The sequence below is a fragment of the Bos taurus genome, chromosome 3 (assembly GCF_002263795.3).
Source record: "Bos taurus isolate L1 Dominette 01449 registration number 42190680 breed Hereford chromosome 3, ARS-UCD2.0, whole genome shotgun sequence".
Classification (NCBI taxonomy): domain Eukaryota; kingdom Metazoa; phylum Chordata; class Mammalia; order Artiodactyla; family Bovidae; genus Bos; species Bos taurus.
In genome coordinates this window covers 19,636,777-19,657,920 of record NC_037330.1, presented here as the reverse complement: position 1 = coordinate 19,657,920, position 21,144 = coordinate 19,636,777, and the positions used below count along the sequence as shown (strand labels likewise).

The 21,144-nt window shown below is 48.2% G+C and overlaps 4 protein-coding genes across 8 annotated transcripts; 2 read left to right on the top strand and 2 right to left on the bottom strand.

Annotated features, from left to right (window-relative positions):
* The first annotated feature begins 1,149 nt into the window (after positions 1–1,149).
* Positions 1,150–3,963, top strand: TNFAIP8L2 (TNF alpha induced protein 8 like 2). The gene is given in 2 exon segments (NM_001034389.1): positions 1,150–1,205; positions 2,888–3,963. A coding segment is annotated over 1 exon segment (555 nt). The 5' UTR covers positions 1,150–1,205; positions 2,888–2,892; the 3' UTR covers positions 3,448–3,963.
* On the bottom strand, positions 3,962–12,488 carry LYSMD1 (LysM domain containing 1). Of its 2 annotated transcripts, XR_003033203.2 has the most exons (4): positions 11,917–12,488; positions 5,616–5,974; positions 5,005–5,210; positions 3,966–4,321 (listed from the first exon to the last, which is right to left on the bottom strand). XR_003033203.2 is itself a non-coding variant. In NM_001077898.1 (3 exon segments), coding segments are annotated over 3 exon segments (678 nt in total). In that variant the 5' UTR covers positions 12,097–12,484; the 3' UTR covers positions 3,962–5,071.
* A 393-nt stretch (positions 12,489–12,881) lies between these two features.
* SCNM1 (sodium channel modifier 1) lies at positions 12,882–15,476 on the top strand. 3 transcript variants are annotated; one of them, XM_005203850.5, is made up of 7 exons: positions 12,882–13,052; positions 13,262–13,369; positions 13,606–13,694; positions 13,795–13,892; positions 14,004–14,092; positions 14,493–14,687; positions 15,322–15,476. In XM_005203850.5, the coding sequence occupies exons 2-7, from the start codon at positions 13,353–13,355 to the stop codon at positions 15,419–15,421; spliced, it is 588 nt and encodes a 195-aa protein (XP_005203907.1). In that variant the 5' UTR covers positions 12,882–13,052; positions 13,262–13,352; the 3' UTR covers positions 15,422–15,476. The 3 variants fall into 3 exon arrangements, with proteins under 3 accessions (XP_005203907.1, XP_024841822.1, NP_001029426.1); XM_024986054.2 differs by having other exon boundaries at positions 12,882–13,103; positions 13,299–13,369; NM_001034254.2 differs by having other exon boundaries at positions 12,939–13,052; positions 13,299–13,369; positions 15,322–15,471.
* Positions 15,477–15,994: 518 nt separating this feature from the next.
* TMOD4 (tropomodulin 4) lies at positions 15,995–20,503 on the bottom strand. 2 transcript variants are annotated; one of them, XM_005203852.5, is made up of 10 exons: positions 20,430–20,503; positions 19,291–19,455; positions 18,932–19,088; positions 18,504–18,620; positions 17,953–18,042; positions 17,639–17,769; positions 17,434–17,541; positions 16,906–17,049; positions 16,510–16,654; positions 15,995–16,112 (listed from the first exon to the last, which is right to left on the bottom strand). In XM_005203852.5, exons 2-10 carry the CDS (start codon positions 19,411–19,413, stop codon positions 16,090–16,092), a joined length of 1,038 nt encoding a protein of 345 aa, XP_005203909.1. In that variant the 5' UTR covers positions 19,414–19,455; positions 20,430–20,503; the 3' UTR covers positions 15,995–16,089.
* Between the last annotated feature and the right edge of the window lie 641 nt (positions 20,504–21,144).

Genomic DNA, 21,144 nt, shown 5'->3' with positions numbered 1-21,144 from the left:
AAAGCTAATGACATCATTTGGCTTGTATTAGTCATATGTGCTTACATTTATCTCCCTGACTAGGCTGTAAGATGCCTTTTTTTTTTCCTTCAGGATGTAAGGTTCTTGATGGTAAATAAATTTGCCTCATTTACGGACTGTGATTTGCCTTCATTTTTTGCATCCCGTTCGCAGCTATGAAGCATAGTCGATAAGCTCGTTGCCTCTAGTGGTACAACGATGTGCTGACACCTGCTGGTTATATCTAGTTCTGCAGCCTGACCCAGCATCTTCCTCTCAAGTATTTGAGGTGAAGAGAAGTGTCAGTCGCTCAGTCGTGTCCAACTCTCTGTGACCCCATGGACTGTAGCCTGCCAGACTCCTGTGCCCATGGATTCTCCAGGCAAGAGTACTGGAGTGGGTTGCCATTCCCTTCTCCAGGGGATCTCCTCGACCCAGGGGTGGGAAACCAGGTCTCCTGCATTGTAGGCAGATTCTTTACCGTCTGAGCCACTAGGGAAGTGTAAGTATTAGGGGTGGGGAGACACCCCTGGAAAATTCAATGGCAACCCGCTCCAGGATTCTTGCCTGTGAAATCCCACAGACAGAGGCGCCTGATGAGCTACGAATGGTCGGACATGGCTGTGAGATTGAGCATGTCTGCATGCCCTTACCCTGCCAGGTACTGGAAGCCTGTGCTCCTGGTAATGTTGCCCCACAGCACCACCCATCCTTCGTGACTCTAGGGGCACACTCAGACCTGCTGATCTCTAACTTGCTTCTTGTGTCTCCAGTCTAAGTTCAATACACTCTTCAGAACTTTCTGCCCCGACCCCACCCCCCCACCCGCCAGCAATTTGTACATCACATTTCCCCCAGTACCACAGAAATACAAGGAGAACAAGATCTCAAGGAACTGGGCAGCAAGAGTAGAAAGAGGCAGACAATTTGGGAACAGGGGATGTGCAATTCTTCCTCCTCACCTCAAGGAATCAAGACTGTTTCCTACAGAGTGCTATTCCTTTTGACCTTTGTCTTATTTATAGGAGGCTACTGGGGCCATGGACTTTCTTGGTGACAGTGTGATGAACCGGAGGTTGAGCACAGAGTAGGTAGGCGGGGCTTGGGGGTGGGGCCAGGCCAAAGGGCCTCTCACTTAGGAGCTTCTCCATTCTGTCAGCTCTCCCGGAACATCCAAGGCGAGACTGGCACCCAGGGCGCAGCAGGTGAGGGACTGGGCAATGACAGAGGGTAGGCTTCAGGGGAGATGGTGGCAGAAGAGTCCCAGCTCTGTCAACCTGAGCTTTCCATATTGTGGCTCTCATTTGATAGAATTCCTGAGTCTCAGTGGGGAGGTCCAGCTCAGTTTTTCCTGGAGTAAAGCAGCCTCAGAAAGAAAGACATGGTTTTGGATGGGTGGGTGCGGGGCTGAGGGATGGCGGTGGATAAGGGCACGTGAGAGACCACTGAGAGATGCAAGGAGATCTTAGGAGACACGGATATAGAGGTAAGGGCCAGTGAGAGAGTATGGCCAGAGGATGACAGGGCAGCACTCAGTCAAGTGAAAACAGGAGACTGAAACATGGAGGGAGGGAGAGGACAGTGGACCAAACGCGAGATGGCAACGGAGGCAGTGGAGAGCTGGGTAACAGGAAGGCCAAGGAGGAAGGAAGGCTCACATGGAGCAATCTCCTCTTCCGGCTGTCGAGTGTGGTCCAGAAAGCCCCAGCAAAGCTGGGGGCAGAGCAAGGTTCTGGGTTTCCACTGGATTGATTCGGCTGGAGGAGAACCCCCTACCCCAGTGACCCTGCCCTGCTTCTTCAGACTCCCATTTTGGTTGGGGGACAGGGCGAGGCTGCTCCTCACTGCGGTCAGAGCCACATCCTGCAGAGGAACAGGGGAGGGGGAAGTAAGAAGCAAAACAAGCAGAACCACCGTAGGCAAGACCATGGGGACAGCGCTCCGGGACCAGGCACTCATGTGCCGCCAGCTGGTCCTGAGTGCAGCCTCAGCAGAGGCCCCGAGACCTCGGGGCAGTCTTGAGGTGCTTGTTCTCATGCTTCCTCAGCGTGCTTCAACCTCATTGAGAGCATTCCATGGGAGGAGGCTTCTTCAGATTGTGTGGTTCAACGCCCATTTTTATCATTTGCCAGTGACTTCAGTCAAATTGCTTAATTGTTCTTAGTTTCATTTTCCTCATTGCAAATTGGGGATACCTACCTTACAAAGGGTTGGAAGACTGAGATAATTCACATGAAGCACTTGCCATATAGTAGGTTCTCAATAAATGTGAATGATTATTATTTTTTTTCATCAGGACTCCAGGGACCCCTATATTTCTCATGTCTCTAAAGGCAGTACAACACACTAGCTGATATGGGCTTTTGGAGTCAGAAAAACAGTTGTGTTTGACCTGGGTAAATTATTTAATGTAAGCTTAAGTTTGCTCAGCTGTAAAACAAAGATAGTAATAGCTACGCTTCACAGTGTAGGTGTACGTCTGGGTACAGATGTACAGTACCCAGTCAAGTGTCCAAAAAGGGCAGCTGTGAGAGCTGTCTGCCAGGTAAGCTTCATCATCTCCACTGCAGGAGCAACAGCCCACTTCTCTTGAGGTCTTAGCTGTGGTGCGCTAGCCTGGGGTATGCCCTCATCCCTCCAGCTAAAGCTCCTACTGCTCTGCTGGCCTGTTTTAGAGATCATGATGTCCTGCAGTCCTAAAGGGAAAAATGGGAACCAAGTGTAGTGGACTGAGGGGGCGCAGGGGGAAAGAGATGACAAGCAGAGATGATGATGAGATGGAAACCAGAGACAGAAAGGGGAAAAGCTATTTCTCTCTTGCTAAGGAAGCCTGTGGCCTCTCTTCTAGTGACTGATCACATAACCCCCCACCCCGACCCCTCCCTAGGAACCATGGAGTCCTTCAGTTCCAAGAGTCTGGTGCTACAGGCAGAGAAGAAGCTACTGAGTAAGATGGCAGGGCGGTCTGTGGCTCATCTCTTCGCAGATGAGACGAGCAGCGAGGTGCTAGATGAGCTCTACCGTGTGTCCAAAGAATACACACGCAGCAGGCCCCAGGCCCAGCGGGTTATCAAGGACCTGATCAAGGTGGCGGTCAAGGTGGCTGTGCTGCACCGCAGTGGCTGCTTCAACCCCAGCGAGCTGGCCCTGGCAACCCGCTTTCGCCAGAAGCTGCGGCAGGGCGCCATGACAGCACTCAGCTTCGGGGAGGTGGACTTCACCTTCGAGGCTGCCGTGCTGGCCAGCCTGCTGACCGAGTGCCGGGACGTGCTGCTGGAGCTGGTGGAGCGCCACCTCACGCCCAAGTCCCACGGCCGCATCCGCCACGTGTTCGATCACTTCTCTGACGCCGGCCTGCTCACGGCTCTCTACGGGCCTGATTACACCCAGCACCTGGGCAAGATCTGCGGCGGGCTCAGGAAGCTGCTGGACGAGGGCAAGCTCTGAGAGTCCCAGCCCCAGCACTCTCCTTCTTGGCAGAATGGCTGACTGAGAAAACTACACACACCAGGCTCCTAACCCTGCGCCTCTGCACTAATGCTTTTCAATCCTCAGGCTTCAGTCTTTCCCAAGAGTGCGTGTGACTCTGAGACTACCCCACCCCCAGACTCCTGGTGGAGAAGCAAAGCTGAGGGTTGAGGCCTCTCTTCCCACTCCAGCCCCAAGACCGGAAACAAAGCTGCCTGAAAAAAGACGAAGTGAAACTTGGATCTCTGTTTTCCCTGCAAAGGGCCTTTCAAACAGGGAAGCCCCCTCACCTCAGAACCAGGGTAAGAGGACATAGCCCAGCTAACTCTTCTGGGGACACTAAAGACAGCTGGGGGGAAGGGGACCCTGAGAGACATTCTAGATCTGAAGGTCTGCAGAGTCTGGAGGGATCCCAGAGGCTCTGCTCCAGAGGGCAGGAAGAAGGGGCTAGGGCAGGGGAGAGTCTCACAGAGGAAATAAAACTATTAAAACATGCACAGGGCTCAATGTTTAATCTCTCCAGCTTTTTATATCTTATGACCATCACAGAGGAAAGAGGTATATAAACACCACTCATCTCACCTCTCACCATTTCCATACAGGAGACTGAGGCATATTTCCAATATCACTGGGGTTTCTTTGCCTACTTCTGTTTAAGAAACTCAAAAAAACTGTACCACACATCAGTGCTACAAATTGCAAATAAATACGTAGTGAGGAGCAAGGCATAGATCAACAGGCTCTGGCAGGGAGAGGGTATAACAAAGAGGCTCCCATGGCAAAAAGATTCCCACAACTGTCTTCCTCTTCAAACTCAAGTCAATTCTTCTTCCATCCTTTAGTCTCACACAGGCTGAAGAAAGGAGCAGATCAGAGGGGTGAACCGGTGGCACGGAGGGTTCTGGACCCTATATTGCCTTTTTTTTTTCTCAGAGCAAGAGTTGTGAAAAAGTTACAGTGACCTGATTAATCAAGACTAAGCCCAAATTCTTTCATTTGAGATTGGGGGCAAGGCCTGGCACAGTCTGCCACTCCCTGCAGAAGGGCTAGATCACTGATGGCCCATTCTCAATAACATGGTTGGCTAAGAAGGTGGGGAAGGTGGACTAGAAATCACTGGCTCACTGTTCCTGGGTTCCCCTCATCGAAGGGCTACAGAAATCCCAATTTTCAGCTAAGAGTGGGAAACAATAAGATACAGCAAATAAATATTACTTCAATATAGCACCAAATAAATTAGGTAACAGAGTTGGAGATGCGGAGGAAGTTAGGGGCTAGGGGAGTCCCTGCCTCCCTTGGCTCTAAGGCCAAGGAATCATGGAAGGGACGGGAAGGGCAGCAGGGATCTAAAAAGACCTTTTGAGTCTAAAGACCAACTCTAGACTCAGCCCAAGAACAGAGAAGGGGTCTATTTCCCATCCCCTACTCTTGCCAATAGAACTGCTCCAGGCCAAGGAACTCTTGACGGACAAGGAGGCTGGGGAGATGGCAGGAGTACGGGGAGGTAGGCTGGGAAGCCGCGTTCTTGAGCCTCACCTCAGGCTCCTCTCTCCCTCAAGATGCTCCTTCAGCATCTGGCTTCTCTCAATCAGTTCTGGGGACCTCAGAGTTTGAAGATTTCATCTTCCTGGTCCCGAAGTGTCCGGGTCCGAGAGGTCTGGGTCAGTGGCACAGGACCTAGGACTGCTCGTTGCTGCATCCGAGGAGAGCTTAGATGAAGACTTGAATCCTCCCCAGGTATCCTGCGGGTGAGGAAAAGGGGGAAAAGCAACAGATCAAGGGAAGAGACTGAGATGGGCTGAATGAAGAAGTAAGTGGGAAGCTGTCTTCCTCTAATATACATGAGCTGGTTGCTTTACGATGGAGTCCAACACCCTCTGGATAAATCCTAACCCTAACGTTCCTTCATGGATCATCAGAGCAGTAAGAACAGCCAACTATTTCCCTCCACTGGGAACACAGAATCACTTTCCAGCGCCTCCACCCATTCCAACAGCCATGGGCTCTGCGAATCGTCTTGGGGCCACCTGAGGAAAAGGCTTCACCTTGCTTCTGCTGACACTGGGCTTACTTTGTGTCTGATCAGGTAAGATTGGGGGAACAGAGAAATTTACGGAGGGACTTAAAAGGACCCATTCAAGACTCACCCACTTTCCCCCTTTTTCAGCTTCTGGGCAGCAGCCTTCTTTGACAGGCTGATCTGTGAATCGAGCTTCTTGAGGAAATCGGAGGCAGAAAGGTCATGCCTGGCGGGCTCCTGGCCAGCTGTGGGAAGGGGTTCACCATTGGCATGTCCTAAACCTCTTTCTCGTTTCTTCCTCTCGGCTGAGTGTGGTCGAACTTCATCCTTACTTGGCTGTACTGCTTCTTCTCCATCCTTCTCTTCCTCAGAATCCAAACCATTGAACAGGTCTCTGGGCTCTGTCAGGATGGGGATGTAGAGGGTTTTCTTCAGGAAGATGGAGTCATTAGTATAAAGGCGGTTTGCACGCTTAATCTGTTCCATCTTTAAAAAAAAGTCACCACAATTAATGACAGTAATAATGATCCACCTTATATTTGTACAGCATCTCATGCCTTTTAAAGTGATTGTTCAGAGTCTTATCTGGCCCTATAATAACCAAAATTACAGAGGGCTATTATCCCTATTTTATTGATCAGTAGTTTTTCACACTTTTTGGTTTTAGGGCCCCTTTACATTTTAAAAAAATATTGAGGAAAAAAGCTTTTACTTACGTTAATCACATCTATCAATATTTAAGGTATTATAAATTAAAACTTAAAAACTTTAAAACACTTAAATGTTAACATAAATATTTCAATGAAAAATAATGTATTTTATAAAACAAAAATAGTGAACATATAGCAAGAACAGAGGCACTGTTTTACATTTCTGTAAATCACTTTCATGTCCGACTTAATTAAAGACAACAGGCTTCTCATGTCTGCCTCTACAAGCATCTGCTGCAGTATCACAGGCCACACGGCTTCTGAAAAACACAGTGTGCACCCATGAAAATAAAAAAGACGCATAAAGTCTTGCTATTATTACTATGGAAATAGTTTTGACCTTGTGGATCCCTAAAGAGTCTTAGAGAGCCCTAGATTTTGAAACTACTGTGAAGGTGAAGGAACTCACTCTGAAACTAACTAGATTCTAATGACCTTTCTAGCTCTTGGCTCAAAGGCAGTGGAGCAATATCCCCATATATGATACTTTGAAAACTACCATAAAGGTGAAGGAACTGAGGCTCAGAGAGGTTAAGTGACTTGCCTAGCAAGCTACTGATAGAGCTAGAATTCTGGGCCTTTTTACTCCTCCCAGGAATGCTTTTCTTATGTATTTATTTTGGCCATGTTGCGAGACATGTGGGCTCTTAGTTCCCCGACCAAGGCTGGAACCCATGCCCCCTGTAGTGGTTAAGGCCCCCTTAACCACTGGGCCTCCAGGGAAGTCCCCAGGAATGCTTTTCTTATTATAATATTAATAATTTCACTGATCACGTATTTATTTAGTGCCTATTTATTCATCACTAAACACAGTGGCTGGCATCACCATCTATATCTACCTGCCTCCCAAAGTAGAAATATCACTGTCATCCTTAACTCATACTTTTCTTTCACCATCTATACCCAAGAGGTCAACAAAAATGCTGCAAAAATCTCATCTCTGGTCTCAGCTTCACATTGCCACTGACTTAGAACAGACTCAATATGTCTCATTTGGGTATTGTTAAGTTTTTTAACTGGTCTTCCTCCCTCCATTTTAACTTATCTTCTACCCTGCTGACATGTATCTTTTAAAAAAAAATTTAACCTGATCAATCCACTACCTTGCTTATGAACTTTCTATGGCTCCCCACTGGGTCAGAGATAAAATCCGCATTACCATTCAAGGGCATCTCGCCTTCATAGGAAGTCCAGCCACACCTCCCTTCTGCCACTTACACCTTTTGCCATCCTGAACTTTTAATTTTTCTTCCAACATTTCATGATCTTTCACACTTTTGTGACTTTATCTGCCTGGAACGCTTCTCCACTTCTCCCTTCTTGGCCGGGAAAACTTCTCATCAACTATCATTCCCTTCGTGTTATCTTCTTCAGGGCTCCCAATGCATACTGTAAATACTGCCATAATAATACCTATCTTATTATATTATACTGTAGGCATATTTGTCCTGTGCAAACTGTGAGTCATTTAAGGGCAAGACTGGTGACTTGCTGTCTCTGTATCCCTAAGATTCTCCTCAATATCACACAAATTTGGCACACAGCAGAGGCTCATTAATGCTTTATGAGTAAAGAAACTAGATAATAAAATATAGAAACCACAGACACCGTATATCAGTATTTTATTACCCGAGGCCAGGCAGCCAGTTTTACTAAAAATTCATCCCATAAAGGCACCAGTTTGGGAGATCATAATTCTTATAACTGTCCAATATCAAAGCTGTTTCCACTCTAGGCCAAGACTACTAAAATAAACTTGACTAATAAAATCTTATGCTATAATGAGTTTAAAAATAAAATCTGATTGATCTGAACAGTAAAAACAGTTAAAAGCGGCTTGCAGTTTTATACTTTTACTTTGTCAAGCACTTTGATGCTATTCATTTTATTTTGCCTAGATAATATCCTAGGTCCCTTCTAGTTCCAAGATGATATGAATTAATTTGTGAATTTTCTGTTGCTTTTATTACTTCCCAGAAGCACCATATATGGGGACACTGTTCCTCTGCCTTCGAGCCAAGAGCTAGAAGGTCATTAGAATCTAGTTTAATAGAGCAGTTCAAAGTGAGGATTTTATTTTTTTGGCCATGCAACACACCATGTGGGCTCTTAGTTCCGGACCAGGGATCGAACCCACGTCTCCTCAGTGGAAGCATAGAGTCTTAACCACTGGACCACCAGGGAAGTCCCATGAATGAGGATTTTAGAACAAGACAACTAGGTCTGAATCCTAGCTCTAACAATTAAACTAGTTGTATATAGTCTATAGCAAGTTATCTCTCAAAGCTTCAGTCTCCTTATCATTAAAAATTTGTTTTTATTGAAGTATAAGTACACTATTACGTTTCAGATGTACACCATAGTGATATTTCTTATCTTTAAATGGAAATGGTCACATCTACCTCATAAAGTTTCATGGAGATAATATGAGATAATAGAGCTTGGCATATACTAAGTGTTCCTTAAATGACAGGTAGGTAATAAATTACGTAATTTATTTACCTAAGTTTTTTATTTTTTATTCTTATTGTACAAATGAGGAAACTGAGGCCCCAGACAGTAAAGTGGTTGACTATCCAGTCACTCAGCTAGTAAGCAGCAGAATGAAACCAGAACCTAGAACTTTTCTTTACTAGACTACAGAGCTTTTCTGTACTCAGAAAGATACAGGGCAGTAAGAAAACCTCAAACAATAATTGTTGAATCACTAGCAGCAGTTTCCTTCATTGCACAACATCTGAGCCTCTGCTGGGATGAAAGGACTGCTCAGTACTTTCAAATCCATTTTCTTTATTTAGGTCTTCCCTCTACTTAAATGTTCACTTTACTATACTCCCAATCTCCAATGTGGAAATTTTAGCCAGACTTTCATTCATTCAAAAAACATCTATTAAGCTTCTATGTGCTGGGGATTATGTCAGACTCCAGAGACATAAAATTGAAAAGAAATAGTTCTGTCCCTTAGAGTGCAGGCTATTGGAAAGACAAAGATGTAAAGGATGTAGACCACTGGATTACACAGATTTATAGAGAGGAGCATAGAGAAAGGGATGTCCAAGTTTTTGAAGGCCCATTGTGATGGTCCCCTTAAAGTCTGCACTAATGTCCCCTTCCAAATAAAAACCAATCTTCTTTCCTGACTTCCCACTCTTTGTTAACACCTCTACAAACTCACCACGTTCTGTCACCTACAATCATTATTTGTGTCCCTGCTCACTTCTTCAGTTCAGTTCAGTCACTCAGTTGTGTCCGACTCTTTGCTACCCCATGAATCGCAGCACACCAGGCCTCCCTGTCCATCACCAACTCCTGGAGTTCACTCAAACTCATGTCCATAGAGTCGGTGATGCCATCCAGCCATCTCATCCTCTGTTGTCCCCTTCTCCTCCTGCCCCCAATCCCTCCCAGCATCAAGGTCTTTTCCAATAAGTCAACTCTTAGCATGAGGTGGCCAAAGTATTGGAGTTTCAGCTTCAGCATCCGTCCTTCCAATGAACACCCAGGACTGATCTCCTTTAGAATGGACTGGTTGGATCTCCTTGCAGTCCAAGGGTCTCAAGAGTCTTCTCCAACACCACAGTTCAAAAGCATCAATTCTTCGGCACTCAGCTTTCTTCACAGTCCAACTCTCACATCCATACATGACCACAGGAAAAACCATAGCCTTGACTAGATGGACCTTTGTTGGCAAAGTGGTGTCTCTGCTTTTGAATATGCTATCCAGGTTGGTCATAACTTTCCTTCCAAGGAGTAAGCGCCTTTTAATTTCATGGCTGCAGTCACCATCTGCAGTGATTTTGGAGCCCCCCAAAATAAAGTCTGACACTGTTTCCACTGTTTCCCCATCTATTTCCCATGAAGTGATGGGACCAGATGCCATGATCTTAGTTTTCTGAATGTTGAGCTTTAAACCAACTTTTTCACTCTCCACTTTCACTTTCATCAAGAGGTTTTTTTAGTTCCTCTTCACTCACTTCTTACTAGACTGTAAATTACATGAGAGCAGCAGCTACACACTTGATTTATGTTTCTATCTCCCAAGATGGTTACCACAATGCTTTGAACATACCAAGCAGAAAAATGTTGCCTAATTCAACAAGATATAGGGGAAGACCCTTATCAACTTTAAAGCAATGTATTTTTACTCCTACTAAATACACCCTACGCATGAACTGAAATGCTTGGCATAGAGAGTACCTGTTTTGTACCACAGAGACCACCTTCTTGAAAAGAAGAGGGCAGAGCATTGAGGAGGAGAAAAGAACAAGAGGAGACAGCACTTCAGTTCAGTTCAGTCGCTCAGTCGTGTCCGACTCTTCGCGACCCCATGAATCGCAGCACACCAGGCCTCCCTGTCCATCACCAACTCCCGGAGTTCACTCAGACTCAGGTCCATTGAGTCAGTGATGCCATCCAGCCATCTCATCCTGTCATCCCCTTCTCCTGCCCCCAATCCCTCCCAGCATCAGAGTCTTTTCCAATGAGTCAACTCTTAGCATGAGGTGGCCAAAGTACTGGAGTTTCAGCTTTAGCATCATTCCTTCCAAAGAAACCCCAGGGCTGATCTCCTTCAGAATGGACTGGTTGGATCTCCTTGCAGTCCAAGGGACTCTCAAGAGTCTTCTCCAACACCACAGTTCAAAAGCATCAATTCTTCAGCGCTCAGCCTTCTTCACAGTCCAACTCTCACATCCATACATGACCACAGGAAAAACCATAGCCTTGACTAGATGGACCTTTGTTGGCAAAGTGGTGTCTCTGCTTTTTTTTTTTTTTTTTCAGTACCAATAAGTTTTCATTCATTGTATATTCCCAAGGAAAACAAAGGAAAGGGAAAAGGGTCAAGTGGTGTCTCTGCTTTGGAATATGCTGTCTAGGTTGGTCATAACTTTCCTTCCAAGGAGTAAGCGTCTTTTAATTTCATGGCTGCAGTCACCATCTGCAGTGATTTTGGAGCCCCCCAAAATAAAGTCTGACACTGTTTCCACTGTTTCCCCATCTATTTCCCATAAAGTGATGGGACCGGATGCCATGATCTTTGTTTTCTGAACGTTGAGCTTTAAGCCAACTTTTTCACTCTCCACTTTCACTTTCATCAAGAGGCTCTTTAGTTCCTCTTCACTTTCTGCCATAAGGGTGGTATCATCTGCATATCTGAGGTTATTGATATTTCTCCTGGCAATCTAGGAACCTCAGACTAAAAACTAGCTCTGCATTGTTTGCTGTGAATGTTTAGTCATTCTCAATTAAAATATTTCTATGTAGTTAACAGTACAGGCTTTGGAATCAGACAGACCTGTTTGAATTTTCACACCAACACTTATAAGTTATTTGACCTTGGTCAAACTGGTTAACCAATCTAAGTCTCAGTTTCTTCATCTGTAAAAAGGGCACAATAATTATACGCTTGATAGGGATGTGAGGATCAAATGAGCTAATGGATGTAAAGTCTTTAGTACAGTGACTGGCCTAAAAAATAAATGCTGCTCCCCTCCGTTGGGATAATGGGACAGGATTTGTTCCCACCAGACAGTGCAACACTGAGATGGGATTAAGATGGGATTAAAACGATAAAGGAGGACCAAACCTTTATCACAATCAGTTAATATAAACACAATTAAGAAAATTTCAGGGGAAGTTGCCTAGATGGCCATACATTCTCATGAGGAATAAACCTCTTCTAATTGGGTGTCTACGTCCCAATCCTGGAAGACTCACCGTCACCCCGTATTTGAGTGCTAGTCCAGCCAGGGTGTCTCCGGGCGCCAACTGATGCTCCAGGCGTCTTTCCCTCACCGGGGAGCAGGCAGACTGCACCAGGCTTCCATAAGAACGAGCCCGGCTCCCATGAAGCAGTCCTGACCCCCCGAGGGGGGCCTGTCTAGAGGGAGAAGCCATCTCCTCACCCTGCGGACAACTGAGGTTACAACCCCCCGGAGGCCCGGCCAAGTGACCGATAATGACGGGCTCGCGGTCCGAGAATGGGTATCTTAGAGGATTCCTTTCTCTTTCAGTCTTCTCTCTTAAGTCTCCCCGCCTCCCCCGGCGAGACGCGACTTGTCAGCCCTAGCTTCTCCTCCCTCCAAGTCCCCTTCCCACAAATCTGTACTCTGACTATTCAGTCCCTACCTGAGTCTTCCTTAGCACCCCTCCGACTTTCGACTCCCCACAACAACTCGCGACGTTGACCCCTGACCTTTGAAATCTAGCAGTCTCCTTAACACGCAGCTCAATTTGCCCCTACGTCTGGCAGCCCGACCTCCAGGCTCCCCAGTATCCCGACTCCGCCCCGTCCCGGGGTTGGCCCTCTAGGGTCAGGAACAGATCAGGCCCACCCTATGTGGGCTGTGGCTGCAGGCGAAGGGCGTGACAATAGCCAGAGTCTGTAGCACTCTTTCTCCTTCAGAGATCCTCAAAGGTATTCTCCAAACCAAATCAGTCACACCCTCAAATTCGGGCTCCACATCTAGGTTCTTGTCGTTCCAAACACCTCGAGTCTGCCAAGACGAAAGGGCCTGGATCCAGCCCGGCGGCAAGCTCTTTGAAAAAAAGACTTCATTTCCCAAAAGGCCCCGCGCCGGTGAGGTCACAGGGAACCATAAGAAATGCAGTCCCCCTCTGCCGGCTAGAAGCTGGCTTCCGGGATCGCGCAGTGCATTCGTGGAACCACATCCCCGGAAGTCAGGGGGCCAGCCGGAAAGAGACCGGAAGGAACGGAGACGACCCACTCCCGCTACGGTGGCCTGAAAGGAGTGGCGAAGGCGGCTGGATAGAGTTTTTGATTTCTGGGACTCACAGTCTTGATGTCTTTCAAGAGGGAAGGAGACGATTGGAGTCAACTCAATGTGCTCAAAGTAGGCGGAGAGGAGTGCGTCCGAAGCAGCTTCACCTGCCCTCTGAAGGCTGTAAAGGAGCTGTTTTGTTGCTGTGGCAACAACTGGGGGGCGGGGTGGAGAGAACCAAAAGACTAGAGGTGGTGGTGACTGATGTGTGTTCTCCCATGGTCTATTCCCTTTGAGTCCTCTCCTCTATCATTTCCCTTTTATCCCTCCCTCATATCCAGCTGATCCCGTCCGGACTTCTTCCCCTGTCCCCTGCAGAAACGAAGAGTCGGGGACCTGCTTGCCAGTTACATTCCAGAGGATGAGGCATTGATGCTACGGGATGGACGGTGAGAGCGAAGAGTGGATCAAGTTTAAGGGTTTTGAAGTTAGCGGCTCAAGAACTTTTGTTATTAAGGAGGAGAGCGGGAGTATCTAGAATTCTTTGGCTGGGAGTAACAGGGATTGTGGGTGGTGGAGACTGGGAGACTTGGGAGTTGGGCTTTGGAAATGAATGCTTGGACGGGGTGGGACCTATGACCAAGACTCCACTCCCCAGGGACCAATTATCTTTCCTACTCCCCAGCTTTGCTTGTGCCATCTGTCCCCACCGACCTGTCCTGGACACTCTGGCCATGTTGACTGCCCACCGTGCAGGCAAAAAACATCTGTCCAGTAAGTTTGGGAAAAGACAGACGATAGAGTGTAAACCCTTAAAATCTCTTCAGACCACCCTTGGTGCCCTGCTTTTAATCCTCTTCCCCTCTCTCCTCAGGCCTGCAGCTTTTCTATGGCAAGAAGCCGCCAGGAAAGGGCACAGAGCAGAATCCAAGACAGCATAATGAACTCAGGAGAGAAGAGACCACAGCAGAGGTAAGGGGAAGTTGTGTTCCAGGCAGGACGTGCTGCACACCTTAGGCTTGAAGGACTTTGGCTTGTTTCTGGCTCTGAAGGCTCTGACTCTGTCTTCTGTCTCCATGCCAGGCTCCTCTCTTAACCCAGACTCGACTTATCACTCAGAGTGCTCTGCACAGAGCTCCTCACTATAACAGTTGCTGCCGCCGGAAGTACAGGTCAGTGGGATGGGAAAGCCAGAGGTAGGGAGGGACAAGAGATAGCTCTAAAGTGATTATTTTCCTAATTGTAATCTGAGAAATACTAAGCGTTCTGGGGGTGTTAACTTGTATTTCAGGAAAAAGATTTTTGTAACTAAAAAAGTGCTTTGTAATCCTATTTGATTAAAAATTAGTGTATTTTAAGTGTTCTACAAAATCGTAAGATAAAAAAAAACCCTAAAAGATTAATTTAGACTTTCCTAAATTTACTAGATTTCAAAATTTTTTTTATGCAGAACACTTACTAATATCTTGAGGAACACAGAATTGAGAAGCACTTCTATAAGGAGTTGGGAGTCACAGGAGATTAGGCCCTTTCCTTTACTGCTTTTACAGACTTCGATTCTTCTCTGTCCAGACCAGAAGCCCCTCGTCCCTCTGTCTCTCGCCCCCCTTTGCCACCCCCAGAGGTTGAACCCCAAGGTGGGAAGATCAGTAGAGAACCTGAGCCTGAGGCTGGTTCACAGACCAAGGAGTCAGCCACTGTCTCATCCCCCGCACCTATGAGCCCCACAAGAAGACGGGCCCTGGATCATTACCTCACCCTTCGAAGGTGAGTATGCAGAATTTTTCCTCAGTTTTTCCCTTTTCTCTCTGACCCTCCTTGTTTCAGAGCTTCTCAAGTGTTTTTACTTATCCCCATGGGGCTTCCCAGGTGGCGCAGTGGTAAAGAAACCACCTGCCGGTGCAGGAGATGCAGGTTCGATTTCTGGGTCAGGAAGATCCCCTGGAGGAGGGCATGGCAACCCACTCCAGTATTCTTACCTGGAGAATCCTGGCGGGCTATACTCCACAGGGTCACAGAGTCGGTTCCTCCTGAAACAACTTAGCACACATGCATGCATGCACAAAGACTCCTTACATATGTAACTTTTTTTCAAATAGTTCAGGAAATTAATTACAGTTAGATAGAAAGAACTATTGGGGCTTCCCAGGAGGCTTGGCAGTAAAGAATCCTCCTATAATGCACAAGAGGCAGGTTCGACCTGAGTTGGGAAGATTCCCCTGGAGAAGGAAACGGCAACCCATTCCAGTATTCTTGCCTGGGAAATCCCATGGACATAGGAGCCTGGCAGGCTACAGTCCATGGGGTCACAGAGTTGGACATGACAGAGCACTCACACACATGCTTTTATTAATTTAATAAACTTCTTTTCCTGACCAGTTCTGTTTTCTGGTGTTTCCAGCTCTGGATGGATCCCAGATGGACGAGGTCGATGGATAAAAGATGAAAATGTTGAGTTTGACTCTGATGAGGAGGAACCCCCTGATCTCCCCTTGGACTGACATCCTCTTTCCCCATTCATTTCACAAATAAACTACAGCAGGCGCTGGGAGCCCAGCTTTCCCTGACTCTGGTTCCTTGTTTCAGGATTTCAGATCTGTTCATTCTCAGCCCAGCCAATTCTTCTCTGCAAGGTACACAGCTCCCCACACTTCTAACCCTCCCCCACTTTCTCCCACAGTCATGCCAAGCGTCAGCTGCATGCAGCCTGGTGCCCTATTAATAAGTCTGTCAGAAGGAGGTTTTTGCCCTTCTTGTTTTCTGCTTTCTTCTCCACCTCCACTCAAAGTCCTTGCCTCCTTCCAATAACATGAGGGTTGTGGGTAGGCACTGGTCGGCAAGGAGGGGTTGGACATGTCTGGAAACAGCCACCCTGTGAAAGTAGAAGAGACTAAAGGCATTGGCAGGGTTATGGGGAACACCAAGGGAGGGAGCTCCCCCCACCTCCTCCTGGTAATTTGAACCTCCCTGCCTGCTGATCCCCAGAGTATAAATAATCCCCTGATGAATTGGCAGTAACCCTTGGGGTTTAGCGCCAAGATTTCCACTCCAAAGCCCAAGGAAGGAGGCAGGCAGAGTGGACAGTAGGGCCTTTATTTACAGGAAAGGGGGGACAGATGATTTAAGCTTTCAGGGCTCCGAGCCTTAGTTGGTAAAGGGAAAGGTAGTGTTATCTCTTCTTTTGCTGGCGACCTGTAAAGGAAGAAGAGTAAACACAAGTCATTATCCCATCTCTTGCCTCCTGCAAAGGTGTTCTTCTCCTTTCTAGTTCCTTGGCCAGACTCATAAAGAGGTAATGTCTTAGGTCACCAAGCATGCTCCTCCCCGCCATGTTAAAATAAGAGACAACAGGGCAAATAAAAACACATGGCCCCAATGGCTGTGACTACCTTCCCTTTGCCTCTCTACTGGTATACTTGGGCAGAGGAGTTTTGCTGTCTACTTTCAGGTTACCTATGGTATTTGAACTTCTGTGAATGTCACTTTGGCAGCACCCGGCTGCTAGTCACTAAGTTAGCGTTCAGGGGCATCCACCAGCTTCTGCAGCTCCTTGCCTTCTCCCCCACGCACCATATCTGCAGCTACTCACGCAGTTCATTGTTCCGGGTCATGGCCTGGGCGGCCCGAGCGCGTGGCCCCTGCTGTGTAAAGTGGTAGCCAAAGCGGACAATGGAGGGACACTGTTCAAGCACGGTGGCCATCTCCATCTCCACCGCGTCACCAGGCCACTGGCGCTGGAGGAGGGCGAGATGGAAGCCGTCAGCACCCCTCGTCTGGATTGTTCACCATCTCAGACCACCAACCCTTTGGAAGGTTAAAGAGACTCATTCTCCGTAATGAGTGATAAGAGGTGCTGCCTTGGCTCCCCTCATAAGAAGAGGGAGAGTTCAAACAAGATCAGATGAGATCCTGTCTATGGCTGCCCCAGGGAAGAGGATCAGTGAGTGTTAGCTGACTGCAAAGACTAGGGTAAGGGAAGGCTGACCTGGTTGTCTACTCGGAGCTCAGTGAGTGTGGCGTTCTCCCGAACTGCCTTCAGCACAGCCATAAGCCCTGTGCTGCTAATGAAGTTGGATTCGATGTTCAGGCTCTGGAGGCTACGATTCTCACGCAACATGTCAGCCACCGCCTGGGTAGTAGGGACTTGGATTAGGGTTAGGGTACAGTTTCACAGATGACTGAGGAGAGAAAGAACAGGAGCGAGAGGGAGACAGCTCTTTGAGAAGAGTCCTTGAGCTGGGTGTGGGGCTCCAGGGAGGCAGAGGGAGGGTAGGTAGTGGGGAAAGCCGTGGGGTGACGTGTGCAGTGGAGTTGGGGGTGGTTGAGAGGGTTTGGTGCTTTAGGAAGACAATCAGGATTTCACAGCTGTGAGTCAAAGGACTGAGGGGAGGAGTCTCCAGCAGGTCTCCCCTAAGAAAGTCGATGGGAATAGCACCCCCAGCGCAACCCTTTCTGACAGCCCTGCCAGGGAAGCATGTCCAGGGAGAGGGTGAGGGATGCCAGCTAGCCTTACATTGGCAACGGGGTCACCACTCCTTGTGGCCACCAGGCTGAAGCTCCGGACATGGGTATTTGTCTTCATGGCCTCACACAGCTCAGTTAGCATGGGTATCGGGATGTCCTATCAAAGGGGAATAGGAGAGGGTGAGCCAGGGAACTCATAAGACAGCAGAGTTAGGCCAGTGTTACTGCTTAGAGGATGGGGTCAGATAACACACCTGGATATTATTGAGGTTCACCTCCTCTACCTCCTTGTCGTTGCTTCGGACACTCTTCAGTATCTCCTCGATGTTGGTGGGATTTGGGGGCTCATCTGGCACTGGCTTGTACTTGTCAGGCTGCACCACACCTGGTGGGTGAGGGGAGGAAGGAAACCCCAACATGTCCCCCACAGTCTCCTCCCCATTCATTCTCTCATCACGTATGCATTATGTCTGCTCCCTGACTGCCTCGTTTCACCCTTTGCTACCTTTGCTCAGACTTCGGGACACCTGCCAGGAGCCCTGGGCGCCATGCTCCCAAACACACTCACTGCTAATGCCTTCGGTGTTGCAGATTTCTCCGCTGCAGATCGCATCATAGTACTGCTTGTTGCTCATCAGTGTGTACATGCCCAGAATTGCTGGAGAGAGTAGGCAGAGGAGGGCACAGGGAATGAGGAAAACGTGCTTGTTCCAGGCCCCCCACCCACCTCATTCTGGATCTATTGCATTTTTGAAGCCTGACCTCTTCCAAAGAGGTTTCCACTTTTGGTCCCAGGGGTCCCTTCCATTAAGCTGTGTAAGGCAGTGGTTTTCAAAACATTGAGACAGGGTGAAGGGAAGGTCCCTAAGGAGCCACCACAGGGTGAGGGGGTCTGTCAGACCCTGCTGTTTGCAGCCAAAATAGTTTTGTTTTATAATCCCTGTAAAATCGCCCTTGAGATGTTAACTTACTAAATTTAAAAATGAGTGTACACATATAGACAAAAATTAAAAACCACTATCTGAGGGTTTCTCAAAACATCCACATCCCACTAGTCCCATGCCATGTTCACGACCTTTGCCCCAGATCCTCCCAACTCAACTGGCCACAGCTGCCCACCTGCAATGTCACACATCTCAGCATCCGTGGCGTGGGCCAGCGCCTCCTCCAGCTCAGGCTCCAGAGTGACCTGCTCCTCCACTGGAATTTCTCTCTTGGGCTGGATGTAGGGTTTCCCTGATGGGGAGATGAGGATGGTTCAGGTCGAGGTCATTTCTCCTAAGATCCTGGCTTCCAGCTTCCTTTCCTTCTCCAGGAGGTAGAATGCTGGGTCACTAGGAGCTACTGTAAAACCTGAGTCCTCTACAAGCTCAGGACTCCTGGGTCCCCTTGATCACTTCTAAGAGCTGGAGTGTAAGTTGGCATGCAGGTGTAGGCAGCTGATTTCCTGGCAGTTAGGAGTGGGCAAGTGAGAAGAAAGCTGGAACGGGGACATGTGAGAGACCACCACTGGGTTCTAGGAGGCATGGATGTTAGAGATCCCATACCCTTCTTCTCGCCTGTGAAGGGCACCAAGTCATCACGCTCTTTGACCTCTAGTGCCTGCTGTTCCAGGTACTGCAAGAGGGCCTCTCGGTCCAGCGGCCCCGTTGGGCTCTTCTTTGTCTGGTCACGTTGTCTTAGTCCAGCTGGCAGGAGCATGTTCTTAGGGATGAGTTTTAGAGAGCGAGTCAGGGCCCCCCTCTGGCCTGGGGCACCTCCAGGTCTCTCTAAAGCATCTCCAGACACTGTTCCCCTGAGCTTCTTAGGACTCTAAGCCCTGTAGATCACCCTGGTCTCAGTCCCCCAGGGCCCCACACCTTTCCTACTGCCTCGGGATTGCCCGATCCCGTGTGGGAGCCCCTACCTCAGGGTCCATCTCCTGTAGTTCGCAGTCCAGCTGTTCTAGCTCCTCAGGGCTCAAGGTCTTTAGGATCTCATCTTCATCTATGTCTCTGTATTTTTCCAGTTCCTTTTGATACGATGACATGATGGCCCCCACCCCCTCCCCACTGTGTGGCACTCACGGAGCCTGGGTTATAGGGAGAGAGTGGTTGGACAATGGCAAGATGTACATGGACACAGAAGGGAAACAGACAAGCCAGTGGGGCAGAACAATAAATAAGCTGGTTGCCTTGGCGGATAGAGATCTAGCTGGCCGTGGGAAAATGGGGGAAGGTTGGGTTGTTTAGTTAGAACCGGAGCCTCCTTCCCGCTTCCACAGCTTCCAGCCACTCTGGATGGGGATCCCAGGTATGCAGAGTGAATCCCTCTCCCCATTGTCAGAAACCCTGGCAGTACCCCTCCCTTTAACCTCGCCTGTTGGTGCCTCTTGCCCTAGCACAGCTGCCAGGAGCCCTGCCATCACAGCTGGCCCCAAGCCCAATTCCTAATGCAAGGAAGGGGGCCAGGCAGAGAGCTTCAGGGAAATTCCGCCTCTCTTCCCCCTAATCCAGTTATTCCTAACCTGGCTTAAGAAACCAAGGAGGATTTGTGGGGGGGGGGATAGATAGTGCTCTTACTCCACCCTCATTTCCTTTCATTGTGAGGGATCAAGATCTCATTATGTTTGCTAAAATCCTAAATCCTGAGGGAAAGTGAGAGCTCAGAGGACCTGGGAGACATCCAGACTGGGGGAGGGGTGGCGCAGCATTAGGAGAAGGTACTGAGTTCACACAATGTGTCCCTGGCTTTGGACGGGAAGGCGACACCAGTCTAATGGGTGGGAAATGCTTTCTAAATGGGATACTTTCTCTAAAACCAGTGAGAGGATTAAACTTGCATGATCTTTTAAGCCGCACATACACACCATGCTGAATATGAAAGACTGAGAAAATGTGTGAGATACGTACATTGACAACGTAAGTTAAGGGAGAGGACAGACAGCGACAGAAACAGAGTGACAGAGAGGCAGACACACTCCACATCATTCCCAGTAGGAGCCCTTCTTCTCCTCCCATCTCCCACCAGACTCTGATCCACAAGCCCCCTGCCTTCCCCACCTACCAGTCCTGGTCGCCACCTCCCTTCTCACCTCCCCTGCTGTTGGTTGGTCTGTCTGTTCTGCTGGAGCACCGTCTGGGCAGCAGGAGGAGCCGGTGCCGAGGGAGAGGGTGGGGGAACAGTGAGCTCAGCATTTTATTATTTTAGCTCTGGCCAGGTGGGGGGTAGTGGGAGATCACATATACACAGCCCCCATACCCTGCCCAGCCCTGAGAGCCTCTAGTGGCCGCTAACAGCCATGGCACCTCCTCCCCTTCCTCCAAGCCCGAGTCCCAGAAACTGGACTTCTACGAATCACAGTTCCTATTAATACTTACTGGATTGGCCTAAAAGTCTGTTTGGGTTTTTCCATGGTATCGTACAGAAAACCTGAACCAAATTTTTGGCCAACCCAATATTTAGTGCCTGCTATATTCAAAGCAGTGACTATAAGGAGATATAGAGGTGAGTACAAGGATTTTGTTTTGGTGTCTAATTTTAAGGTGTTTATAAACTGTTAGAGGAATTAATATTTTACAATTTAAAAAGGGAAACTCTGGAAGTTCCCTGGTGGTCCAGTGGTTAGGACTAGGCGCTTTCACTGCTGAGGGCCCAGGGCTGATCCTTGGTTGGGGAACTAAGATCCTACAAGCCATATGGTGTGGCCCCCCAAAAAAACCCTTAAAAAAATAAAGAATAAAAAGGATGACTCATAATAAAAGCTATTAAACAAATATAA